This window comes from Miscanthus floridulus, chromosome 2, assembly GCF_019320115.1.
Source record: "Miscanthus floridulus cultivar M001 chromosome 2, ASM1932011v1, whole genome shotgun sequence".
NCBI lineage: Eukaryota > Viridiplantae > Streptophyta > Magnoliopsida > Poales > Poaceae > Miscanthus > Miscanthus floridulus.
The window spans coordinates 128,973,915-128,999,463 of record NC_089581.1 but is presented as its reverse complement, the minus strand read 5'-3'; the positions used below and the strand labels follow the sequence as shown (position 1 = coordinate 128,999,463).

Below are 25,549 nucleotides of genomic sequence, written 5' to 3'. Positions count from 1 at the left end.
GCGTCGAGGCCTCGGTAGCTCCCTCCCACTCCCTTGCGATGCGGCAGTGACACTCCCTCACGCCTCGACTCCTCCGCGACGCGACGCAGTGCTACCCCACGCCTCAGATCCTCCCTCCCTTCTTTCTGGCGTGGGCCTTGGGCTGACCCAGCCTGCTAGATCGGACCAGCCCGGCCCGAAAATTGACCCGAGGGGCCGTGCCTGGGCTGGCGGCCTGGCACACAACAGGACCTTGGCATAGCCCGGTGGCCCGACGTGCCATGCCGGCCTGACCCCCTTCGTGTCGCGCTTGGCACGGGCCCATGCCGTGCCGGCCAGGCCGATCCCTTGGCCATCTATACATACGACAGACATGTCGGTGACAAAGGGACGCAGATCTCTTGTGTTCCAACTAGAAGTTGTTTTTGGCTTGCTTCACGAGTTGTTCTGGTTAAAGTTATAATATATTATGACATTATGACAAGGACGGCAATGTGTGAAAGCCAAGAAAATGGTCCAGCATATACTAGTATATAGTATAGTACTGTATGTATTTATTTTATTATTATAGTGCTCCATCTGTTCTTAAATAAATCAATTTTTAGAATTCGTGCCGGACTAATCTCTATCTCTACAACTAAAACATATGGATTGTCAACGTCTACCCGGCAGGACTAAACACAGGCCCACCCGGCAGCACCAAAAACTTCTCATATAATCGCTTCCCTATCGGCGTAATTAAAGGAAAGAAACACAGAATGGAAGGCAATACCGTGCTTGAGGAGAGAAAAAAAATTAATATAGAAGGCAATGCCGTGATTGACTGATTGAGGACGAGAAAAAAAAATTAAACCATGATTGGAAAGGCAATGTCGTGATTTTTCGTTGCAATGTACGGGCACAATTTTAGTAACTTTATAGAAAAGAGTAACAACATCTATATCATAAAATAAGTACCTTATGAAAATATTGTATGATAAATCTAATGATACTAATTTGATATCATAAGTCTTAACGTTTTTTCTTCTAAAAAATTCAGTCAAAGTTTAAAGGTTTGACTTAAAAAAAATCTATTTATTTAGGAACACTAAAGTAGTTGCAAGCGAAGACTTTGACTTGACGCCGATCACGATGACTTTGACTTGACGCCGATCACGATCAACGACAACGAGCGTCTTCACGGACCAGAAGCAACTAATCAGCTTATTCGTCTGGCTATGGATTATTATAAATAAACATAAATTTTTAGTTAAAATAGTATTTTTCTCTCACACAAATTAGCTAATACTATTTTTTCACGAACCAGCAACGATATAAACCAGCCAATCGAGTAGGCTGAATAGTGACCACTTATTACCTGGTGACTGCCACCACACATTGAGCGCTTAGGGGTGTCACGGCGATTATATAAATTGTACTCGATCCTAGTGTTTAGCCAAAAACAAACATTATCAGCAGTTGCGGTTTCAATTGGATACGAAATGCCAAAAATGTTTCTGGCTACATACCTGCATCTATCAGCACTACTTACGAAACGTGATTTCCTCTCCTCAAACCATCCGAATTCCTTCAGAACCATACTATCCAAACGGAGCCTTATTTCCTTGTAGAGGAGAATAGAAAACAGACTATCTACGGATCACTTGGAAAGACATGGCAAACAACCTGTTTGCTTGTTGGTTTCAGCCAGAGCTTATCAGCTAGCCAACAGTATTTTTCTCTCACAACAAACCAGCGTCAGCCGAGCTTATCAATGACAAAGCTTATATATATATATATATATATATATATATATATATATATATATATATATATATATATATATATATATATATATATATATATATATATATATATATATATATACACACACACACACAACATTTTTAATGGAACTAATTCACATTTTACTTAGGCATTCTCTCCAAGAGTATAAAATATAATCAACCTGAGCTGAAATTTAAATTGCCACAAATCCATTAGGCATTATACTGTTACATACATGAATGAAAAGAAATTAGAGTCCACGAGTTAAAATTGTGAACATCTAAAATAGGATTCCCTTCCCATTTCGGCCTGATTGGGCGCATTAGATCGACGAGCCACTTAAATTTTCCAATTATGTACTAAAGTTTAACTTAAAGGGAGATGATATCCTTTGGATATATACGTTTTCCTTGTCTTTTCTATCTTCAATTGATGAACGTCACAAATTAGATTGGATGCAACGGTTTTGTCATCCTTCTTACTCCTACTGCCCCATAGGATGACTGGTCAAATTGCGCCGTGAAGCACCCTCAGCCCGTTTGTTTGGCTGGTTCGTATCGTTGCTGGTTCGTGAAGAAGTACTGCTGGCTGGTTTGTGTGAGAGAAAAATACTGTTCCAGCTGAAAATTTACGATCGTTTACGACAAGCCACAGCCAAATGAACAGGCTGCCTAACTCCTCTTCCCTCCTCCGTGCTTATCGAATGCTGGTCCACCACTTTGCTGCCCCACTTCACAGAATTAGCATAGAATCAATTCTCAACGCGCACATACAAAAAAAAAAGAGAGAGTAGTTTGATGAGCTATATATCTAGAAAAATATTCTATAATTTAAAATGGATGGAGTATATAAAGTAATTATTATTTATGATTCCAAGTAGAATAGAATTTTAGTTGGCTCGGAGCACGCGGAATTTCCCAGTTGTGAAGTTTCGCAGCACCTTCACTTGCAGTACAGGCCACGGTCACACACGACACACGACAATGTGGCATTTGCATGTGCGGTGGACGGTGGTAGCAGTAGCACCACAATCTTGCAAGCGAAGGAAGCAAAGCAAAGTAGCCGGCCAAGCGGCGGGGCCGCCTCCCTCCCTGAAGACCGGGAGAGACCAGGCCCCGCATCCCGTTCCGCGTGCGCGCCTATATAAACCGACGGGGGCGGGGCGCCCCCGTCGGAGGAAGGCAGCCAGAGCCCCAGAGCCCCAGAGCCGGTCCCGTTCCCGTCCATAAACCGTCACACCACAACCACCACCGTCCGCTCTCGCCTGCTCTGCTTGCTTTCTCTTCTCTCCCCCGCTCTAGCGGATAGCGGATGGCGGAGGCGGCGCCCGCAGCAGCCGGCGGCGGCATCGGGGACATCCTCGCCACCGCCGAACGGGACTTCCTCGTCCGCAACTCCGGCGAGCAGGTCAGTCAGCCTCCGCTCCACTCGTCTTTAATTTGTCTCGAGGCGGGGTACATAGATGCGCAGGTTCGACATCTCGCGCTGCTGGCCCGATTGCGTCTTGTCTTGTCGTGTGGCTTTCGATTAGATACACGATCCGATTTTTTTTTTTTTTGAAACGGGTAGACGATCCGATTATGGAATACGCGGATATGGATTGGGGGTTTTGTGGCTCGGTTACCGGCTACAGTATTAGGTGGTAGATGATGAGCAAGGGAGGGGGTTTACTACTTTAGCTTCTTCGACTTTACTGTGTAGGCCTAGTACTACTTTGGGGAGTATCTAATATCTTTGGGTAGTGGGTACCAATTGGCATGGTCGCGGTGAGCGCGATTATCAGTTTTTAATCGCCTTGCACGTGGGGCGAGCCGTGATCTAGATATATCTCGCCCTGTTCGCCATACTTTTTCAGCCAAGGAAAGGTATTTCTCTCCCACGACAGCCATGGCTTATCAGCAAGCGAATAGGACAATCAAGTTGAAGCAGCCGCAGTACCGCCAACGTTCACCCAACAAATTCACTCCATATGTTTACTTCTGGTTTATTTCAAATCGTTCTGTTACTGAGTTTCCAAATTTTCATCAAGGGTGCAAAACTAGTTAAGAGTACCCGCTACTTTTGTGTTTTCTTTTTGAACTTCTTATTATCTAGGGGTGGGATACTTGAATTCTGGAATAGCCTGGAGTGTTACCACCATCTGTACTGCAATATTTGTGGGGTGGGAAGAGAGGGAGGTAGGGTGGGGGATATTGTTTGGAACTCTGGATCATTATTAATTCCGAAAGTGTAGTTGCCTAGTTTGATTCCATAACCGCATATACAGGTTTAACTGGCAGAAAAAGTTACCTTTAGCAAGTTCAGACATCTGAAAGGTAGTAGTTTTGAAACATGCATGACATTTTTCTTATAAACAATTTTTTTAGATCAAAGGCCCAGCCCAGCTTTATTAGAAAGCTTAAGTTTGAACCTTTTCTTAGAAAAGCAAATTTACATTTGGTGACGGTGAATGATTGCAGCCATCTTGCTCTTCTCAACCAGAGTTTGGTTGCTGAACATCTCTGTGCCTTCTTTATTTGTTATCCTGCAGGTGAAGATCAGCAGCATCGAGGCGAGCCCTGTGGCCATCTACTTCTCGGCCTCATGGTGCCCGCCATGCAGGAGGTTCACGCCCAAGCTTATTGAAGTGTACAAAGAACTGGCCTCACAGGGCAAGAGCTTCGAGGTCGTCTTTGCTTCGGCTGATCAGAATGAGGAAGCATTCAATGAATACTTTGCAAAGATGCCATGGTTGGCCGTCCCTTTTTCTGACACCGAAGGCCGTGCGGCCCTTGATGGCCGGTTCAAGGTCTCTGGTATCCCACACCTTGTCATCCTTGATGCAAAAACCGGTGAAGTTTACACTGAAGATGGTGTTGAATTTGTGAGTGAGTATGGCGTGGAGGCTTACCCTTTCACACCAGATAGGATCAATGAACTGAAGGAACAGGAAAAGGCAGAAAAGGAGAATCAGACTATTCAAAGCGTGCTTGGCACACCTACTCGAGACTATCTCATTTCAAACAAGGGAGATAAGGTAAGTGCTCGATGCAACTTCTCATGACCTTCGATTGATTCATTGTCTTGCAAATACTTACTTGTTTTTATTGTTGTTATCTATACCCAGGTACCCATCTCTGAGCTTGAGGGGAAGTATGTTGGTCTGTGCTTTGTGGTGGATGGCTATGGACCAGTCATTGAATTCACTAATTTGCTTGCTAAGATCTATGAGAAACTCAAAGAAGTGGGGGAGAAATTTGAAGTTGTAGCTGTATCCTTGGACAGTGAAGAGTCAGCATTTAATGAGAGTTTTGCAAAGATGCCTTGGCTTGCAATTCCTCAAGGTGACCAGAAGTGTGAGAAGCTGGTTCGTTACTTTGAGCTTAGGTCTCTTCCTACACTAGTTCTGATTGGCCCTGACGGGAAGACACTGAACAGCAATGTTGCGGACATAATTGATGAGCATGATTTTGAGGCATGGGAGGGCTTCCCCTTTAGTGCTGAGAAGCTGGAAATTCTTGCTGAGAAGGCAAAGGCTAAAGCTGCATCACAGACCTTGGAGTCCCTTCTTATCAGTGGTGAATTGGACTTTGTCATTGGGAAAGATGGTGCAAAGGTATGCACTACTGTTGCTTGACTTCTTTTATATTAAATTCCTCTTTTGTCATTGCAAAAGACAAGTTAATCACTCCATTAAGTAGTAAGTTTATTTTCCTTTATCTAAAAAGTAGTAATTTTATTTTAAGATGGCTGTGGTGTTATTTATGTTTGATCATGGATAAAGAACTCTTTTGTTTAAACAATATCCTAGTTTAAAATTAACCACTATGACCTTGAATAATGGTCCTTATGCTAACTTTAGGAAGTGATAGATGATAAAGAGATATTTATCAAGTAAACATAGTTCTGCCAATTGGTAAAGGATATATTGTTTAACATTGTCCTTTTATTTTACTGTCTGCTTTAGTAAAGACTGTATATCATACATATTTTATGCACTTTTGATGGTTTTAATTATATAAGTCCGATTATCATGAGAAAATTGAAGTGTACTTAATGTATATCTCAGGTTCCTGTATCAGAACTTGTTGGGAAGACTGTCCTTCTTTACTTCTCAGCAAAATGGTGTGGACCATGCCGTGCCTTCCTGCCCACACTTGTCAAGGAATACAACAATATCAAAGCGAAGAACAGTGATTTTGAGATCGTCTTCATCTCCAGTGACAGGGATCAGAGCTCATTCGATGATTTTTTCTCTCAAATGCCATGGCTTGCTGTACCCTTGGAAGATGAAAGGAAGGCATCCCTGAAGAAGACCTTCAAGATCCGTGGGATCCCTTCACTTGTCGCCATCGGTCCTACGGGGCAGACAGTCAGCAGGGACGCAAAGGCCCAGCTAATGATCCACGGTGCTGACGCTTTCCCATTCACCGAGGAGAGACTCGAGGAGCTGCAGAAGAAGCTGGACGAGATGGCAAAGGGGTGGCCTCAGAAGCTGAAGCATGCGCTGCATGACGAGCATGAACTTGTCCTGCTGCGCCGCGGTACGTACGGCTGCGATGGGTGTGAAGAGATGGGCAGCACATGGTCCTACAGGTGCGATGAGTGTGACTTTGATCTGCACCCCAAGTGCGCGTTGGGGGAGGAAAAGAAGGGCGAAGAGGAGGAAGGCAAGTCCACTGATGAAGCCCCTGCTGGGCATGTGTGCGAGGGAGGCGTGTGCAGGAAGGCCTAGAGTTGTTGTACTGAGTTGCCTTTGCCAGTTTCCGGTGCTTTCTGAATGTTGTGAGCCTGTGAGGGGGTGACAATAATCGTGAGATGGTTGTGCTTGGAGCTGAGGTTTTTGGGCTGTTGATGTTTGTGTGTTAATAATAAATAGTAGTTGCACCCTGAACTCTTAGGAGCATATATATGTATGCAGAACTATGTGAGTATTGTGTCATCAAAGTAATGGTTTTGCTGCTTGGTATTTCTGCTTCTATGCATGTGATGTTGGTGGCAAATTTTTATTTGTTTTGCCTTATGTTTCTGCAATCTTGCATGCTAGATATTGTTTTGGTTTTGGATCCACATGGTATCTTTTTGTTCTGACGAAGGATGGTCAGGGACGAGGTGAGTAGTTTGGTGGCGTTAATATTTCATTGCATTGTTTGACTTGTTCTGTGAAGGTCTTTTGCATCCTTGCCTGGTTCAGATTCTAGATCCACATCAAGTGACATGCATGATGATCGGTTGTTTGTCGAAGCTGTGAGCCATTGTGTCAACGTAAAAATTTGGGGGAACAACTTGAAACGCGGTATTGTTTGGTTCTTTGGCATGGCAGGGATATAAAAAACTGCACTGCACTTCTGTTGCGATTTGTGACTAGTTGCTGCTCCTAACTAGATCCTGCAAAACTATGCCTGTTGGCTGTGCGGGAAGCTGGATCACCGTCAGATATGGGTGGATGGCATGTTTGTTACCACTCCACAGTCCACAGCCCCCAGGCGCGCCCTGGGCCCAGGAGGAGTACTCTCACTAGGCCCAATAACAAGAGAGTGAGTGGCCCAGACTGGGTCTGTAATGTGTGTGCGTTGCAGCCCACAGATCAAACTGCAATCCAGGAACCGCCTTGGTTTAGCGGAAAGAATAGGGATTACTGACCGGTGCTAAATCTAGTGAAAATCTTCTTCTCTGAGTTGCTGCGGAGCCATATATATAGCTTCACTCTTATTTTCTCTACAGTTGAGATTGCTTGTCTTTGTACTCAGACCAATTTCCATGTTTCCAAGATGCATGCCACGACAAGACTGATGGACGACCTACACCAATTTATCGAAACATCCAGCCCTTGGCCTTGGAGGAATCGTGTGGCCGGCTTCATCTTTTTTTTGTGTGTGTGTGTGTGTCTCTCTGTATGTTAGCTAGTCTTTGGAATGGCCGGCAAATTGCCAGCTACCAGCCCGCCAAGTCACTGGGCGGAGACCGCCGCGGCACGCTGGCATCACTTTGGTCGTATACAAACTTGCTGCCGCCGCCGATTGGCCCTCCTCTCCCCACTCCCAAGTCCCAACCCCTAGCTTAGCCTAGTATAGCTAGCAGCCTAGCACACGAGTTGCATTGATCGATCGAGCTATACGCGCGGCGTATGGCGGAGCGGGCGATCACCAGGCGCGCTGGTGGCATCGGGGCCATCCTCGGCACCGGTGATCGGGACTTCCTCGTCCGCAGCTCCGGCGAGCAGGTCAGCAAAAATATCCGGAAAGGACTCTTTCCTGTTTGTTTTTCCCTGAACTAATTCAATTATTTAGTTGTTTCATTCATGCTTTTAAAAATCGAAGGCTGAGAGTTTTGGGCCATAGTGATTTACCTCCTACTGTACGAGGTAATCGCAGGTCCGTAGCCGAGAATTTTGGGCCATAGTGCGAAATGTAACATGTGACCTATTTTAGACAATAGGCATTCACGCTAAAGGACTACAAAAGGCATTCATGCTAAAGGAGTAATAGGTGAATCTTACCGAAATCTCATTGACTAGCTTCTAGTAAAAAGCACCATTCTTCTGGTATTCTTTAAAATAAAAATCTTCAATTGTATCTTCATACTTAATCTTCACCAAAACATCATTTTTCAAGTGCAATAGTCGCCAATCCATTGAGTCTTTCTTGTGTCACAGTGCTACACGTACAGGATAGGACTTGAACACAACTTCAGTTTGGAACACAACCAGAATTTTAGACTTCTCGGTGAGCTTCTCCTAGTGTTTTAGCATTCAAAAGTTAGTATAAATTTTCCTTACTAAATGTCTCCTAGTGAGATTCTCATATGATATGACTAGTAATAGTGTTTTATTACTACTTAAAAATACTAGGAGAAGCCCACTATTTTGGTAGTGGAAAAGTTTCGCCCTGCAGCTGATGCAACTGTCACATGATTGTCGTTGTCCCTAACTTCATCAATCTCCAAAGTGTGAACCTCAACAATGCTTGTGTCATCATCATCACCATGATTGCCATCGATTTCGTCTGCATCAAGGCTAAAGAGTTTGGTTTTCCATACAAGTTTGACATTCTTTGACAACAAATCTATCAAGGGGACCCTTCCAAGTCTGCGCTTTTCATGACTGGAATCATATTTTCTAATTCTACTAGAATAGAAGACTTTAGAAGCAAATAGACCTCCCTGTTCAAAAATCACAAACACAATAAAACTAAAGATTAAAATACTAATTAGGTTTAGTGTAAGTGCAAACCAAATTGCCTACTGAATGTCCACGTACGCACCTGGCTGCTACCTAACTGCAAGAATACAAGTCTGCAATTGCATAATTAGGTTTAGTTTAAGTTTGCAAGAATACAAGTCTGCAATATATCTATCCCTTTATGCATTTTTTTGCGACTATCCCTTTACGCAAATTGTGCAACAAGTTTGTGTATGGAAAAGGACACGTAGGTAGTGTTTAAAGTTCATGCATATGTAATTAAACAATAATGACAGAAGAAAGGAAAAAAAGTTGCATGTTCATGAATATTATGATCAAGATGGACTTCTTTTCATCAACCAGAATACCATGGGGTAGTCGAATTGCTGACGCCCGAATGTTTGATGGGATAGGATTCTGTCGGAAGGCACCGATTGGCCTAGCAGAACGGTCCATTAGAAACGCGCCGCACTCCCACGTCCCACCGTATCTCTGCAGTCTTTCCCCGTCTACCTCATCCCGCCCCACACGCGTACCCCACCCCCGTCCACCTCGCCCAACCCCACGCCCATCGCTCCTTCCCCCTGACCCCCTTCTCTCTCTCCGTGCAAGCGGGACCCGAGAGCCGGGATAAGGACGAGCACGCCCCATCCGCGGGACCTCAGGCGCATCGCGCGCCCCATCTGTCGGCCCCCGGCTCGCCGCGCCCCTTCCCACGGCACCTGGGCGTGCCCCAATGACTCTCTGAACAGACCTATGAAACACGAAACACTTGCAACATGAAAACACTTGAATATAACATACGTCTGAAGCAGATAAAATATTTGGAACATACACTTGCAATATGTGTGAAACATATGCAACATCCAGATAAAACATTTATAACTTGCAACATGAAAAGACTTATTGCAACATAAGACTGAAACGGCTAAAATATTTCAAACATACTCTTGCAACATATATGCGAAACATATGCAACATCTAGATCAAAAACGCTTGCAACATACGTCTAAAACAGATGAAACACTTTGAACAAATGCTTGCAACATGTCTTCGAAAAACTTGCAACATGCCTTGGAACACTTTGCAACACATGCAACATCCCGATCTACTTTTGCAGCATCATATGAAACACTTGCAACATACCTCTGAAACATATGAAACACTTGAAACATATCAGGCGTGACACTAGTGGGAGGCGGCTACCATGTCAGGCGTATTGAGGAACTCGATAACCGCCTTGATGGGCAGATCGGGTCTGGGAGGTGGCTGAGCGAGGAGCACCATGGGCTTGGCTGTCGCGAGCTTCTTATGCTGGGGGCACCAGGGCGCGCGAAGCCTCGATGCGAGCGCGAAGCATGGCACGGCCGTGACGCCCTCACGGTCTCCAGCCACAAGAGGAGGTGATGAGGAGGACGCTGGCGCCGGCTTCAGCGATGAGGGTAGGGGCGGGCGGTAGACGCAACTCTAGCGGCGCAGTATGGCGCCACGGAGGCGAACGAGGGCCCCGGGGTGGAGGAAGTGGAGGTGGTCGTCATTGGAGAAGGCGAGCGGCAGGCGAGTGGTAGAGAATGTTGCGACAGCCGTGTTAATTGAGAATGTCGCTATCTTTTGTTTTATTTTATTTTGAGAAACGGTGAAAAAACGAAGGTAAAGGGTTATTGGGCTGGTAGTGCACATAAAACGCGGCGTTCGGACGGTCGGACGCCCGCACTGTAGTATTTCTGGTACAATAACCTTCGGCCGCACCTTATTTCCTTTGATCATCGTGCAGGTGAAGATTTGCAGCATCGAGGCAAACACCGTGGCCCTCTACTTCTCTGCCTCATGGTGCGCACCGTGTAGGCTCTTCACACCCAAGCTCGTTGACACATACCAAGAACTGCTGGAGCTGAAGCAGCAGGGCATGAGTAGTCTCGAGGTCGTCTTTGTTTCGCGCGACAGGGACGAGGAGTCATTCGACGCATACTTCGCAAAGATGCCATGGCTGGCGGTCCCGTTCTCCGACTCCGAATGCGTCAAGCGTCTCATGAGCCGGTACAAGGTGAACGGCATTCCGAACCTCGTCATCCTCGGCGCAGAAACAGGCGAAATCTACACGAAAGAGGGCGTCAAATTCATCAGCGAGTACGGTGCAGGGGCCTTCCCGTTCACGCCGGAGAGGGTCAGTGAGCTGAAGGAGCAGGAGAAGGCAGACAAGGATAGCCAAACGATCCACAGCATTCTTGGCACGCCCACTCGTGACTACCTGATCTCGAGCAGAGGCGACAGGGTGCCCATTTCTGAGCTCGAGGGGAAGCACGTTGCCCTGTACTTCATGGCGAGGCCGATGGGTGAGTTCACCGCGAGGCTCGCTGAGGTCTACGAGAAACTGAGGCAAGCAGGGGAGAAATTCGTGGTTGTGGCTGTCTACTTCAGATGCGACGAGTCGGTGTTTCAGGAGAGCTTTGCAAGCATGCCTTGGCTTGCGATTCCTCGTGGCGACAGCATGTGCGAGAAGCTGGTCCGGTACTTTGACCTCAGGGCGCTTCCCACGCTTGTCCTGGTTGGGCCTGACGGCAAAACGCTGAACAACAACATCGCGGATGTGGTTGAAGAGCATGGAGTGGACGCATGGGAAGGGTTCCCCTTCAGTGGTGAGAAGATGGAAGTTTTGATCGGTAGGTCCAAGGCCAAAGCAGCCACGCAGACCTTGGAGTCTCTTCTCGTCAGTGGTGATTTGGACTATGTTGTCGGAAAAGATGGAGCAAAGGTATTTGTTTTTAATGCACTTTTGATGGGTTTAGCCTATCTAATTCTGTGATATTTTTTGACTAAAATTAAGATGGTACTTGTGCTTGTATTGTATTGCGTGTCAGGTTCCTGTGTCAGATCTCGTCGGCACGACCGTCATCCTCTACTTCTCAGCGAAATGGTGCGCGCCATGCCGAGCTTTCCTGCCTACGCTGGTCAAGGAGTACGGCAAGATCAAGGAGAGAAGCGGCGGCGACTTCGAGATCATCTTCGTCTCCGTCGACAAGGACCAGAGCGCCTACGACGAGTACTTCTCTGCCATGCCATGGCTCGCTCTTCCCTGGGAGGACGAACGGAAGCAGCCACTGATGAAGAAGTTCAGAATCCGCGGGATCCCTTCGCTCGTCGCCGTCGGCCCTTCCGGCGTGACGCTCACCACGGACGCCAAGTCCCACATCGTGGCGCACGGCGCCGACGCGTTCCCGTTCACCGAGCAGGTGCTCGAGGAGCTGGGGAGGAAGCTGGACGAGGAGGCCAGGGCGTGGCCCGGGAAGGTGAGGCACGAGCTGCATGAGTTGCACGAGCTTGTCCTCACGCGGCGTGACGCTGCCGTCACCTACAACTGCGACAAGTGCGAAGGGTTGGGCAGCTCGTGGTCATACAGGTGCGACCGGTGCGACTTCGATCTTCACCCTAAGTGCGCGCTCGAGAAGGAGGAGGAGGAAGGCAAGGCGGGTATGCAGCAACTCCCGGCGGCTGCGTATGTGTGCGAGGGAGGTGTGTGCAGAAAGGCCTAGAGTTGTTTCCAGTTTAGAACTTTTTACCTGGATGCTGTGTGGTGGGACAAGATATATATTGTCAATTGTCATATATACACGATGGTTTTGGTTGGAATGGAGATTGCATGTTAAGTTTGTCTTAGTGTATAACTGTATTGTATATACCATCATCTTCTCGAAGTTTGATGAACAGGAAATGATCAATTTCAAGGACAATTGTTATATGGCACTCGGTTGTTTTAGCTGCTGTCAACACGTGATTTCCTGGAGACCGAGGGAGCACAAGGCAACGGATGGCGGCGCTTGGCTGCGGCAACGGCATCGGCGGCGCTCGGTGTGGATCTGCCGGGACAGCGGGAGAGGGAAGGTTCAGGTCCGACGGTGGTGGCGCGCGGCGAGGTCCGAGGCGGCGTCACAGGCCTGTGGGGCAGCAGCTCCGGCGGCGTGGCTAGCTAGTAGGGCGCCTGGTTGTTGCCGGCGGAGCCGCGGGATGGTGCTGCGCAGCTCCGGCGGCATAGGGCGTCGGCGCTGGAGTGCTCGGTGGGCAACAGGGATGGAGGGTTCGTCCTCGCCAGGCGACGGCGGGGGCTCCCAGGTCGCGGTGGCTGTGCGCGGGGACAATTTGTGACATTTGTGAATAATTTGCATATATTTCTACGATATCTGCATCCATAGAAATAATCTGTAATTTTTTCTAAATAATTTGGCATATATTTCTCTGAGATCTGCAATCCATAAAAATAAAAGTTATGGTATCCCTAAATTACATTACTCTGTCTAATAAATTACAACAAATAAATCATCGTAAATATAGTTAAAAGACATTGTAAATGCATGCGCAAAAATCAAATGCTAGGAGTGGCCAAAACATCCGGTTGCTAAGTAGACTGATTCATTTCAAATTCATGTTGTTCTGTTATGAAGAGTTATCAGGAACGAAGACAAACTACTCCAACGATGAGGTGTTATTACTGTGAGTTTGTCAACTTGGAAAGTCAGAGAATTGCATATGCTTTTAATTGCAAACTAGGAAAATTGTTAGAATTTATATGGCCCAGTTCTCCTAAGCTCATATGCAAAAATTCTAATAAATTTAAAGGTCCAATACCTATGTTCGGATTCACCTATGTGAATCCTACGTCTCCATCGAGGAGTTCCCAAGGGAGCTGGGTCTCTTTCAACCACTTCCTTCACTTCATTATATTGATCTCTTCCCTTGTAGAGGCAACACAACCTTCACAAATCCTTTACGAATGCTTACCGAAATTCAAAGTGCTCACAGATGGCATTGCACTCTATCTCTTTCTCTCACCGTATGTATCAACCCATCTCTGTAGACCTCACAAGAAACAATCAATCCTCACAAAGAGGAAGAGGGGAGAGCTTCTTTAGTCTCTAAAGGCGTGTTCTTTGTGTTGTTATTCATGAACAACAGCCACTAGAGAAGGGGGTGAAGAAGTACATATACTCGACCCCCAAATCTGACTTTTATATCACTTTTCTGCACAAGACCGGAAATTCTAGTCCGAATAGGATTTTTAGGGTTAGTATAGCACTACACAGCTGAACACGCACCAAGCATTGGAAATTTCGATCAGGGATAAGAAATTCCAGTTGAAAAATTAAATCCAAATAGGGTCCCTCGGATTGGAACCCCCCTCCCAGGCGGATTTTAGATGTTGACCGAAATTTTTGGACACACCTAAAATTTCCGGCACAACTCAGCTAAAATAGTCATAATTTCTCACTCCGAACTTCGATTTTGATGATCTAAAACTCTACATAATGCTTGTTTAAAGGGCTATCAATTAAATTTAAAACAAGCTCTAAGACCACCACCTTATGCAGGTGTTGTTACAAGTGTTTCTCTCAAGTTAGCACTAGGGTTTGGTTAAATTGACCACCGAGACTCGTTCACACACTTAATGTTACATCCCTCTTGATAGTATGACATATCTATACTCACAATTAAAGATAAAAACACATTTTAACCTCTTGAATTTGCATGAATCTCCGTATGCCATTTCTTCATAATGTATCTTCATATGGATTGCAACCATATTTGTCTCATTCTTCTTGAGCAAGTCCACCTTGAGCATGTGATTTGAACTATTTCAACACATGTAAGTTCCATTCATGACTTCAAGTTACTTCCCCTTAATCCTTCACAAAATATGACTCCTCATAGGTCGATTAGTACTTCGACTCAACGTAAATACTCTCTTCTTCATCTTAGCCACGGTCCATAGGCACCTAAGCCGTCGCTTACCCTTCACCTTTGCTTAGTCCCTCAAAATCCTTTCCTTGCTATCTTCACCCTATCGAGCCATCTTCAAGTCATATCATATATATCTTAAACCAATATTAAGCATTCATTTAAAGTCCCAAATCAACATTATTCATATCCATGTCATATTCCAAATATTGTCCTCATAATTTCTAACACCTCTTTTTTTTTCTGATCTCTCCTATTGAAACTTCGTACCGTTTTTCATCTTCTCAACTTGCACTACAAGGTGACAAATGCTACAATAAAACCGACATGAAGCCTTCTGCTGTGTCCGAAACCAGCTTTCCATCACCGAAGGAGATACCAATCGATGGCCTGGCGTGGAGGAGACTCCAAAGGTACGACTAAAAGATACTCATGCTGGAGTTTTCTTCTCGGTTCTCGCGTCAATTTATAGCTAATTAATTACCTCAAATACGTACAATAATCCTCTTCCCTCAATTATTAGAGCTTCTTGGTAACCAAATTGCTATACAAGTGAAGCATTTGCATGAAGACTAGGCTATCATCATGAAAGATTCTTCGGAGCTTCTGATGGAGCGGAGACGTGTGGCGGCCAGTACGTGTGTTAGCAGGCGCGGAACATCATTTTTGCTTAGCTTCATCTCGTGGTAATAAAATATTGACAGTAAACATATATACTATTAGATAGATTATAAAACAACTGAACCAGTTTTCCGCATATGCCTTGGAATAAACTGCCAAGGACATGTTGTGTTCAATAAATTATATGAGACTGACGGCTCTTTGAATCTCATAGAAATTAGAATGTCCATGGAGTTGAATATATACATAGTGCCCATGAAGATGACAAGTGTAAAGACCGAGGGAGAAAATTTTAAAAAACTAGCCTGAAATGGACATGCATCCATGTAATAGATAGGACAAGATCAAATAAAAAACTGAGAGAATAGAGAGTATAGAACTTTTTACCCTTTTTTTAGTGCTCGTGGAAAATTAAATATTCCAAAAGTTAGGGGGAAGTTGCGATGATGAATCGCAGAAATGTGGTCTGAGCGGATATGCCTAGGAATGATCTCTGTAGCTAAACCAGAGTCCACAATAGCCGCCTGATGTTTCAATGGCTACTTTACATGGTAGAGAATATTTTAAGAGGGGAATAAGAGCCAAACTAAGACTTTCTCCTCAAGAACTCTAGAAGATCACTAAAGTGCACCCAAGTGTATTCCTATGAAACACTGTGAAAGTTCTCTCTTGTATCATTCATTTATCAAAAATAAAGAACAACCGGCAATTTTTCAACTAATATCTTTACTAACAAAGATATGACACTAATAAAAATTAATTTTTGAAGATGTCTCTTTTCTACATAGGCCCCGTTCGCTTGTCTTAAAAATGGCTTGTTCGGCTTCTTTTTTCAGCCGGAACAGTATTTTTCTCTCACAACAATTCAGCCGGAACAGTGTTTTTCAGCCAGTTTCAGCCAAGTTTCAGACCAGCGAACGGGGCCATAGTCTATAGCAGTGATTGCTACAGTACGCTAGGGACCTATAGCTACCTCTATACATTGAATTTGTTTGTAGAGACGACCTGCCTAAGAGCAAGTATAATAATAGGTTGTAGGTGGGCTCAATGCTGAGGTGAAGAAAAGAAAAGAGGACAGAGAAAGGAAGTGGGTTGTAAGCTTACATCCAACTTATGCACAAGAACCAAGATTGTGAGAGAAGAAAGCGAATAAGGTATTAATAGCTAACTACTATAGGGGCGGGGAACCCGGCTTCAACTTCTTTTAAGAAAGAAGCTTCAGATTAAACTTAAAATAAAAGCACACACACCAAGAAATAAACTCATTAAAGGTTCACAACTAAAGTCCAAGACGATAACTAAACGACCATCCATTTGATACGAAGAACTGCATGGCTCTTGATTCTAGTAACCAACAGGCCTTGCAAATCTATTCTCTTTTTCTTCATCCGAGCGTTGTAAGAGTTCAAAATCGGAGCCAGTATGTCGCCCTGAAAAGATAGGCTTTGAGATAGCCAGTTTTCCTACTAGCTGCACTTAGTTTTATATTCCGTTGTCCCTTTTTTTGTGGTGGGGGTGGGGGGTGTTGAGGTTTCTAGACAAAAAATTGCACCTCTGTGTCATAATATTTGTCTCTAGCTAACTTTACACATAATAAGGAACATTCAAGAGATAGACTATGCAATCATCATGTAGAACATCAAATCCTTGATGGATTGCTTCTGAATCCACATTTGCTGATGCATTTGGATGCGGGGATAGATGTAATTGATTGCGAATGACACTACTACAAAAATAAATTTAAAGGCAAGTTCTTTAATTATCAGAAACAAGCATTTTTTTGACACCGCTTCTAAATATGGGGAGGCCGGCCTGAGGTAAACGCGTATATCTGCTAATCAATCAATTTAGAGGTGGACGTTCTAAGAAGACCCCTTCTGTAAATGGTCATTTTCAAAGACGGGCTTTCTAAAATTGTCACCTCTACAAATCAAACTATAGGGGGTGACACTCTTGAGGCATGTCTCTAGAAATAGTTACATAAAAAATAATTTATAACATTTTCATATGAAGTTGGGTAAAGGCAAACTTTGTACCAAAGTTATAGAGTTCGACGTGATCTACAGCATTGCAATTGACAAGTATTTTATTTGAAACCTTTAAAGTCCAAAAGGTTCATTTTAAGTTCTTATTAGATTTTGAAATTTAAAATTTAAAATTTTCAAATGACCTTGGATCTTGACATGGTCTATAATAGAGTTATAGTTGATAATACGCTCTACAACTTTGTAGTTGACAAGTTTTTTATTTGGAGTCATTTAGAGTCCTAAATATGTATTGTTCTCATATTTTGAAAACCAATTAGAGTTTGAAACCACCTTGAATGTTGGTATGGTGAATACTGAAGTTGTACTGATCGAAGCTATCTACAACTTTGTAGTTAACAAGTTTTTTTTATTTAAAACTCTTTAGAGTCTAAAATATTTATTTGTTTTAAGTTCTCAGATTTTGAGATCAAAATTTGCAAAAAATCTCGGATGAAGATAGGCCATATATCAAAGTTGTAGTGCTCAACAAAGATATAAAACTTTGGAGTCATTTTTTTTTCATTTGAGATCTTTTTTTTGCGAAGGGAAAGGGATTATATTAAGAATTGGCACGGTACATCCCCCAATTATACATGAAAACAACTAAAATAAAAAATACATAATATTCTATCAAGATTCTTCCATCATTTTCTTTTCCAGTGTCTTTTCTCGATGCAACCGATGTTCTAGATGAACAGAGTCTCGTTGAATATTTTTCATAGTAGTGCAATTTAGTAATTTAATGATTCTTTGGAGCTTTAGAATGACAGGTAAATTGAGAAAAAGTTGAATCCGGAAATGACAAAAATAGTGAACGGATGGAGTAAATTATCATGGCAAACGAATTCGAATATTTCGTCATGATCTGTTTCCATTTTCACCGAAGAGAAGTGACAGAGTAATGGACACCTCAAGCGTGTGCCCTTTGCTTACATAAGAAAAGCATCTTACAAGTATATAACTCCGAGGAGATCCCTTGGAATATAAACTTTTTCTATCGTTTTCTCCACAAACGCAACCGTAAACAAACACAAAGGTCGGCAAAGGAAGCAGCCATTTGGGAGCTGCAAACCTCTGTCACTCGCGCTCGCACATTGGAGCGCCCTCTGCGTTTTTCAACTCTGCGCACTCTTTCATTATAAAAAAACCTCTGCATACTCTCAAATTGCTATGCCAACCTACTTGTAGCTCTGGTAAACTCCAATGGTGGACAAGTCGTTCCTTCTGCTCCTAGCTCAATGTACGTTGTGATATACTTACTGTCACACCCAATTTTAAAGATAAAATTGAATACATAAAACTCATGTGTGCCCAGGAATCATTCACACACACAAGCTGACAAATCATAAAAAGTATCATTACGGTATCTCTTACATCATGAATTACAACACTAAATAGTCTTACATAACACAGCGGAAAAGTAAAGGATAACTCTCATGGAACTCCATCACAGGGAAGGTCAACTGGTTGACCACAAGCCTAATAATCTTCAGGAAACTCCTCATACACGTTGTCATCTGTTACCCATCCGGGATTTTTATCCAAATATTGAAAGTAAACAAGCGTAAGTACATCCCGTACTTAACAAGTTAACATGGGGTTATGAAGCTCAAAAAGGTTGACTCTGGTTTACTGCAGTTAGCATTTTTAGTAAGTCAAGCTTTTATTCTTAGGTATTATCAAATTATGCTTAAGCTCCCGTTTAATCCCAAATAAACAGATATCAGGGTCAAGTGTATCATATATCATCATAGAACAACTTAAATGATCAACAAGTAGCCAGTTATTCTGTGAGTTTTCCGGGTCGCTCGTGACCATGAGCACGGCTGTTATAACAGTTTGTTACCCTCTGCAGAGGTGGTGCACATTCACCGCGAGTCGTGATTCTCATATGCCCGGGTTAATTACTCCCATGTCACTACCAAGGTGAGCGGGCATAGTACACTATAAAGCCATTTCATAGGTTTCTCTAACAAGTTAGGGCCACTAGGTTTCCTTGGCAGGCAGATGTAGGAACCCCTTTCCTATGACACATATCCATCGCGGCTATACTCATAGGAACAGAGGCAGCCCTATACCCAATGTGGCAAGCCATATTTGCGCCAAAAAGGTAACCTCTAACTAGCTAGAAAAGGTCCTATTACTGAGCTAAAGTCAGAGCCATATGACTCTCCCAGTTGCACTGTCAGTCCCAGCTTTTGCCGACAGATAAGTCCTTATGGAGGGCCTAACATGATCAAAAGTCATTTGCACCTTCGCCCTATGGAACAGTTGTTATAAATCATGTTATACTTTTAGTTCCATAGAACCATTCACCATCATATAGATCATGTTTAGTTAGAGCACTAGCAATCTACCCACATGCAATTAACCTATAGGAGTCAAGGGAACAAGTCATCAAGTGAATAGAATGTCCTTATGGTTATCAAAATTAGACACATGCACATGAGTAAATGATTAAAGTGGATAGGACATCAAGGTAGGCCCATGCTATACTTGCCTTGATTCACAAACTCTTGCTGGTCCTGCTGGTCGTCGAAGAATTCTTGGTCTCCAACGTTCTCCTCACCGTCTAAACGCGACCAACACGGCAACATACAACATTCCAAAAGTATTTATGCAAAGCAAACATTCCTATCATTAGAACAGTACACCAACAGTATATAAAACAAGATAAAATGTTTATGAAAATAATCTACGTCTTGCTCCGATCACGTCAACGCGAAGTTCACGAAAATCGGAGCTAAAATGCGAAAGTTATGATTTAAACGGGATTTCCTATAGCAATATATTTAATTAAATCTAACCATGAAATTAAAAAGTTCCAAACTTGACTAACAGTGGTTCTAACATGTAGATTATGGAATTACGAAGCTAACGCGATTTGAATGGATCAATTCGGAGCTAAAACGACGATTTTATAAGCAAAACAGTTCAAATGGCATTTCTGTAAATACTGAAAACGTATTTTAGACTAAAGCAGTGAACTTTACGCTTTCAAAACGAGAATGCGTAATAAGGGAAATGCGCTTTAGACTGCGGGTTAGGACTTAGAAAAGTACAGGGTCTCTTTAGCAAATCTGCCACGCAAAGAGGTACCGGACGTTCTTGGCCGTTGGATCATGGATGGGTGGCTCGGATTAGATCAGAGGAGGGAGAGCAAGGGTGGCCGGCCGGAACAGTGTCTCCAGCGGCAAGGCTCCATTGCCGGCGGCATGGAGGTCACCGGTGCGCGCGGAACACGGCCTATGGGCCATGGTTCGAAGAACCGAGGGCACCGAGAGTTAGCTGGGGTGAAGAGGAACTCGCCAAGGCCGATACGGCGGTCGGAGGAGAGAGCCGAGGCGTTGGTCGCCATGACCGGCGACATGGAGCTTCTCGGTGCATGCGTCATGGCCATACAAGCCACAAAATGCCAAGGGAAAAGGTCGGGGAGAGAGAGGGGAGCAAGGGGATTCTCACCATGGGGAAAACGAGGACGGAGGAGGCTCGGGGATGGCGGTCCGTGCGGAGGTCCCGAGCTCGGCGGATCTGGCGCTGCTGCGGCTTCCGTGCACGGCGAGCGTGAAGAAAAAGAGCGGGTAGCAGGGGGGGTGCGCGGGGGGGGGGGGGGGGGGGGGGGGGGGGGGGGGGGGGGGGGGGGGGGGGGGGGGGGGGGTCTCGGCTTCCTTTTAAAAAGGCCGGGGAGCGGGGCGACGCGCCCACGACGCCAGGAGCGGCGGCGGTTGCTGCAGCGACTGTTTCCGCGCGGCTCGGGCCCGGAGCAGAGGTGGGGGACGCGCTGAAGGGCGAGGCTGGGTTGTCAGCGGCTGCGGGCGCGAGGAAGGCGCGGCGGTTGCGCGTGTTATGCTGGGCTGGCGCGGCTTGCTGGGCCGAGCGAGGCGCGCGGCTAGGCTGGCGGCTGGCGCGGAGGAAAAGACCAGCGGGCCGAAGGAGCTGGGCCGAAATGAGAGAGAGGAGAGAGTGAGAAGGATTTTCTTTTTTTTTCAAATAGATTCCCAAAATCACTTTCAAATAGATTTTGAATTCATTTGAACTTTGAATCAAGACCAATCATCACAAAATAAATATGTAGCAGCATGTATGCATCAACATGTTTCTATCCTTATATTTGATTTTATTTTTAATAAAATTATTATTTCCTAAATTCAAATTCCCACAAAATGCAAAATTAATCACTTTCTCCTATTTCAAAAATATGCAAAATTTAGGGTGTTACACTTACTCTACCCATAAAAGAAAGCAACTATAGAATTTGTGTAAATCAAACTAGCTTAACTTTGACCATATTTAAACATTTATGTAGTTTACTACCAAATATATCTTATAATTAATTTAATGATACTTACTTTGTTTCATGAATGTTAGTATTTTTATCTAACGATTTTAGGTAAACTTTAACTCGTTTGACTCTTTAAAAAGTGAGAATTGTATTCTTTCATGGACAGAAGGAGTCTACTAATAAGGTTGACAACATTTGATTTTGTGTACTGTTAAATTTGTAGCGTTAAACACACGTTAAAAGATTTTGTGCATACACGTTTTGTAAAGCATTTGCTTAATTAAGCACACACGGTACATACGTCTTGATATTTCAAATATTGTTGCCTGTAGCCCATGATAATTGAACTTTATTCTAAATATACCTATATTAAAGAGCAAAAATTTCTTTTCTCTAAATTTTTGTCCATCTCTCTCTCTCTCTCTCTCTCTCTCTCTCTCTCTCTCTCTCTCTCTCTCTCTCTCTCTCTCTCTCTCTCTCTCTCTTCGGAGCATAAAAGTTCTAGCCGGTTTTCATAAAGACGTCTAAGCCCCCTTTCGAACATATGATATATGAAGGAATTTTCAAGGATTGTAAACCTATACATAGGAGATTTTTCTGTGGCCCTTTGCAACAAAAGATTGACCATCTTGAAATCCTACAAAACTCAATCCATAGGAATTTTAGAGAAAATCTAACAGAGGGTACAATCTCTTGAGAACTTTAATTTCCTCTCTCTCTCTCTCTCTCTCTCTCTCTCTCTCTCTCTCCTCTCTCTCTCTCTCTCTCTCTCTTAGTTCCTGTATTTCTCATGTGTTGTATCAAATGCTCCATTGTAAGCTTTTCTACATTTACAATTTCTGAAGGATTACAAGTGACACATAACTTCAATCTTATGCCTTTTCTATTCTTGTGTTTTAGACGCCCTGTGTTCCGAAGAGGCCCTAAACAACAACGCTTCCATTTGGTTGGAAAATTTTCCTTAGAAAAATGAGGGGAGAATGAAAGAGAGAGCATGGTACAACTAATAGTGCAAATTAATTAAATGCACCGGTGAAATCGATAGAGAGGATTGAAAATACTGGTGTGCACTTTGTAGATGTTTGAGGAGGTTAACAGTAGTTGTATTATGCATCCTGAGTTGGTGCCCTTCCATTGGAGCAAAGAGATATGATACACATCTTTATTTGAATTGGTTAATGTCTTTAATATAATATATCCCAAGCCCGTTGGTGTCCCCAGCTGACGAGCAGAACTCGAAAGTCGAAAGTGTGATTGGATCCTCTCATTATTATTACACGCAACGCATCGCATATGCTCCCACATATTCGCTTCTCGCCTTCCCCTCCCCTGCTGCTCTAACCAACACCCACCTCCCCTCCCTATATTAAGCTCGCCGTCGCTAGTGATTCACCCTCCTCTCATTCTCATTCCATTACACAGAGAGAGGGACCGATCTCGATCAAACAAGTTCTTGCAAGACCGGGCGACCGATGAAGTTCGGCAAGCGGCTCAAGAAGCAGATCGAGGAGAGCCTGCCGGAGTGGCGGAGCCACTTCCTCAACTACAAGGAGCTCAAGCGCCGCGTCAACGCCGTCTCCTCCTTCTCCTCCCCGCCGGCGGCGGCAGCGGCGCCATCGTCATCCCGGGCCGCGGAGGCCGACTTCCTGACGCTCCTGGACGCCGAGATCGACAAGTTCAACGCCTTCTTCCTGGAGCGGGAGGAGGAGTTCGTCATCCGGCAGAGGGAGCTCCAGGAGCGCATCCACCGGGCGGCGGCCGAGGGATCGGCCTCCGCGCCCGATACCATGGCGCGCATCCAGCGCGAGGTGGTGGACTTCCACGGCGAGATGGTGCTGCTGCTCAACTACAGCAGCGTCAACTACACGGGGCTCGCCAAGATCCTCAAGAAGTTCGACAAGCGCACGGGCGGCGTGTTTGGGCTCCGCCTCCCCGTCATCGCGGGCGTGCTGCGCCAGCCCTTCTTCACCACCGACCTCATCTCCGAGCTCGTCAGGGACTGCGAGGCCATGATGGAGGCCGTCGTCTTCCCCTTCCCGCCCGCCGCCGCCAGCAGGGACCACCTCCTCCACGAGTGCCGGCACGCGGTCGCCGTCGCCGAGCAGAGCATCTTCCGCAACACCGTCGCCGCGCTGCTCACCATGCAGGAGGTGCGCAGCGGGAGCTCCACCGTCGGACACTTCTCGCTGCCGCCCATGCAGCCGCTGCCGGAGTCAGACTGGCTCGTCCAGTCCGTGTCCGTCAGTAACACGCCGACGCCGACGCCGTCGCCGTCGCCGTCGCCCCTCATCACCACGCAGTGACTGAGGACTACCTGCTGTCGGTCGGTCCTCGCCATGATGGCCACCACCATGGTCCATCCATGGCACTACAGTACTACACTATACAAGAACGCACCACGCTAATAATATTAATTACTGATGTGGTGTAAATTAAATTAATGCCTTTCTTTTCTGCCACGATCGAAATTAATGCCGCAGTGGCAATGCCCTAGGCTGATGTGTAATTATCAGTCTGTAGTATCTGTACCCTTTTTGTTTCTTTTGATTTGATGAGGTGTCCTTTCCGCTCTTATTTTGCCATCTTTTACCTAAATACTACGGAGTAACTAGTACTAGGACTGTAGGAGTAAATAATGTACTACTTATACTGTAACAAGGAAGAGCAAAAGGCGTTGTTCTTGCAGTGTAATTTTACCGGCAAATTAAGACCAGCGCTCGCTCAAATCCTCTATGATTATTTCCATTTTCTTCCATTAGCAGTCACCTAATGGCATCTCGGCTGTTTTCAACTAGTTGAAATTAATATATTGATTCGGTTACTTTCAGTAAGAAAAAGAAGGGAAGAAATACAACAATTTGTGAGTAATAACAAGCTTGTGTGATTGTGTCTGTCCTTGAGGCAACAAAGACAGCAGCTTTGTGATATACAGAAACATATATATTGCCTTGACATGACTTGAGCAACACATCTCATGGATTTCTGTTGTTGGAAAAATAAAAGTAATGACAGACAGGCTTAAGAAAGAGCTAATAGCAAAACTACAATTAGATATCCAGGTCAACTTGAGCCTAGCTAGGGAGCAAAGCATGGAGGAGAATCCTACGGCGGTTGGAGTAAATAAATAAACAAATAAACTTCACTGTCGTTCTCCAAGTGCGGCTATTAGAAGCGGTCTGTTTACGCCGCCCGTCCGTCGATTTGTTAGGTGAGGCGGTCCTTTTAACACAACCGTTTATGTTGGTGGAATATCAACAGATTAATGACTAAGAGAGAATTGTATTTTCTGTGAGTGCCGGTCTCTGTTCATCCAGGCGTCTGTCTTCAAAAATCGACACTGTGGTGGTGCCATGTATTAACAGTGGCGACGAAACACCAAACAAACAAAACAAAAAGAATAATAAGAGTAGGATCTGGCCGCTCCATCCACAGAATACACCTATAGGTAGTTGTGCCGTAGTGGGCTGTTTGAACAAGAAGAAATGCTGGACTGCTGGTGGACTCTCAACAAGATGCCTGCCAGATCTCGAGACGAGACCAGAGTCGTCGTATATCAGCAGTTGCAGTTCCTTCCTTTCGTCTTCCTGGCTTTCTCCCTCGTATGGAAGATGACCAGAAGAATATTCTTTCAGAAAGGTGCCTAACAACAGACTTAATTGGATAGGGAGACAGAGACAGAGACGGTGAGATGGCGCACGCGGCACGGGATGAGCATGGTTGCTGCTCTAATCAATATTAATAATGGGCACTGGATGGATATTCCTCGCGAAATGCCGAAACTGAACCGATGAATGCAGAGCTAGCTCGGGACCTTATGATAGGATCACGATCACGCTGTGGGAAAAGGCTGGTAGAGGTAGAGCATGTGGGTTTGAATGCTACACTACTCCAAGAAAAGGACTGCTTGCTTCGTGGTGTAACCAAATGCAGACAGTGCCTGTTGTCGGTCGTCAACAGGAGAGGAACGAACGAACCCGGCAACATCTC

General features: G+C 44.8%; 3 protein-coding genes across 3 annotated transcripts; all 3 read left to right on the top strand.

The window, feature by feature from the left end:
- Nucleotides 1-2,855: 2,855 nt before the first annotated feature.
- LOC136529702 (probable nucleoredoxin 1-1) lies at nucleotides 2,856-6,694 on the top strand. The gene is made up of 4 exons (XM_066522777.1): nucleotides 2,856-3,153; nucleotides 4,277-4,762; nucleotides 4,853-5,341; nucleotides 5,795-6,694. The coding sequence occupies exons 1-4, from the start codon at nucleotides 3,058-3,060 to the stop codon at nucleotides 6,458-6,460; spliced, it is 1,737 nt and encodes a 578-aa protein (XP_066378874.1). The 5' UTR covers nucleotides 2,856-3,057; the 3' UTR covers nucleotides 6,461-6,694.
- Nucleotides 6,695-10,385: 3,691 nt separating this feature from the next.
- Nucleotides 10,386-12,435, top strand: LOC136537052 (probable nucleoredoxin 1-1). Its single transcript, XM_066529146.1, has 3 exons — nucleotides 10,386-10,469; nucleotides 10,680-11,657; nucleotides 11,764-12,435. The coding sequence occupies exons 1-3, from the start codon at nucleotides 10,386-10,388 to the stop codon at nucleotides 12,433-12,435; spliced, it is 1,734 nt and encodes a 577-aa protein (XP_066385243.1).
- Nucleotides 12,436-22,950: 10,515 nt separating this feature from the next.
- On the top strand, nucleotides 22,951-24,315 carry LOC136539656 (SPX domain-containing protein 5-like). The gene has a single exon (XM_066531617.1). The coding sequence runs from the start codon at nucleotides 23,035-23,037 to the stop codon at nucleotides 23,863-23,865; it is 831 nt and encodes a 276-aa protein (XP_066387714.1). The 5' UTR covers nucleotides 22,951-23,034; the 3' UTR covers nucleotides 23,866-24,315.
- The last annotated feature ends 1,234 nt before the right edge of the window (nucleotides 24,316-25,549 follow it).

What these genes read in the sequence shown, in the direction of transcription:
- LOC136529702 (XM_066522777.1), top strand. Translation starts at nt 3,058, where the DNA reads ATGGCGGAGGCGGCGCCCGCAGCAGCCGGCGGCGGCATCGGGGACATC. An exon ending in TTTCAAACAAGGGAGATAAG is followed by an intron (nt 4,763 to 4,852) that starts GTAAGTGCTCGA and finishes ATCTATACCCAG; the next exon opens with GTACCCATCTCTGAGCTTGA. An exon ending in TTGGGAAAGATGGTGCAAAG is followed by an intron (nt 5,342 to 5,794) that starts GTATGCACTACT and finishes TGTATATCTCAG; the next exon opens with GTTCCTGTATCAGAACTTGT.
- LOC136537052 (XM_066529146.1), top strand. Translation starts at nt 10,386, where the DNA reads ATGGCGCCACGGAGGCGAACGAGGGCCCCGGGGTGGAGGAAGTGGAGG. An exon ending in AGGCGAGCGGCAGGCGAGTG is followed by an intron (nt 10,470 to 10,679) that starts GTAGAGAATGTT and finishes ATCATCGTGCAG; the next exon opens with GTGAAGATTTGCAGCATCGA. An exon ending in TCGGAAAAGATGGAGCAAAG is followed by an intron (nt 11,658 to 11,763) that starts GTATTTGTTTTT and finishes ATTGCGTGTCAG; the next exon opens with GTTCCTGTGTCAGATCTCGT.
- LOC136539656 (XM_066531617.1), top strand. Translation starts at nt 23,035, where the DNA reads ATGAAGTTCGGCAAGCGGCTCAAGAAGCAGATCGAGGAGAGCCTGCCG.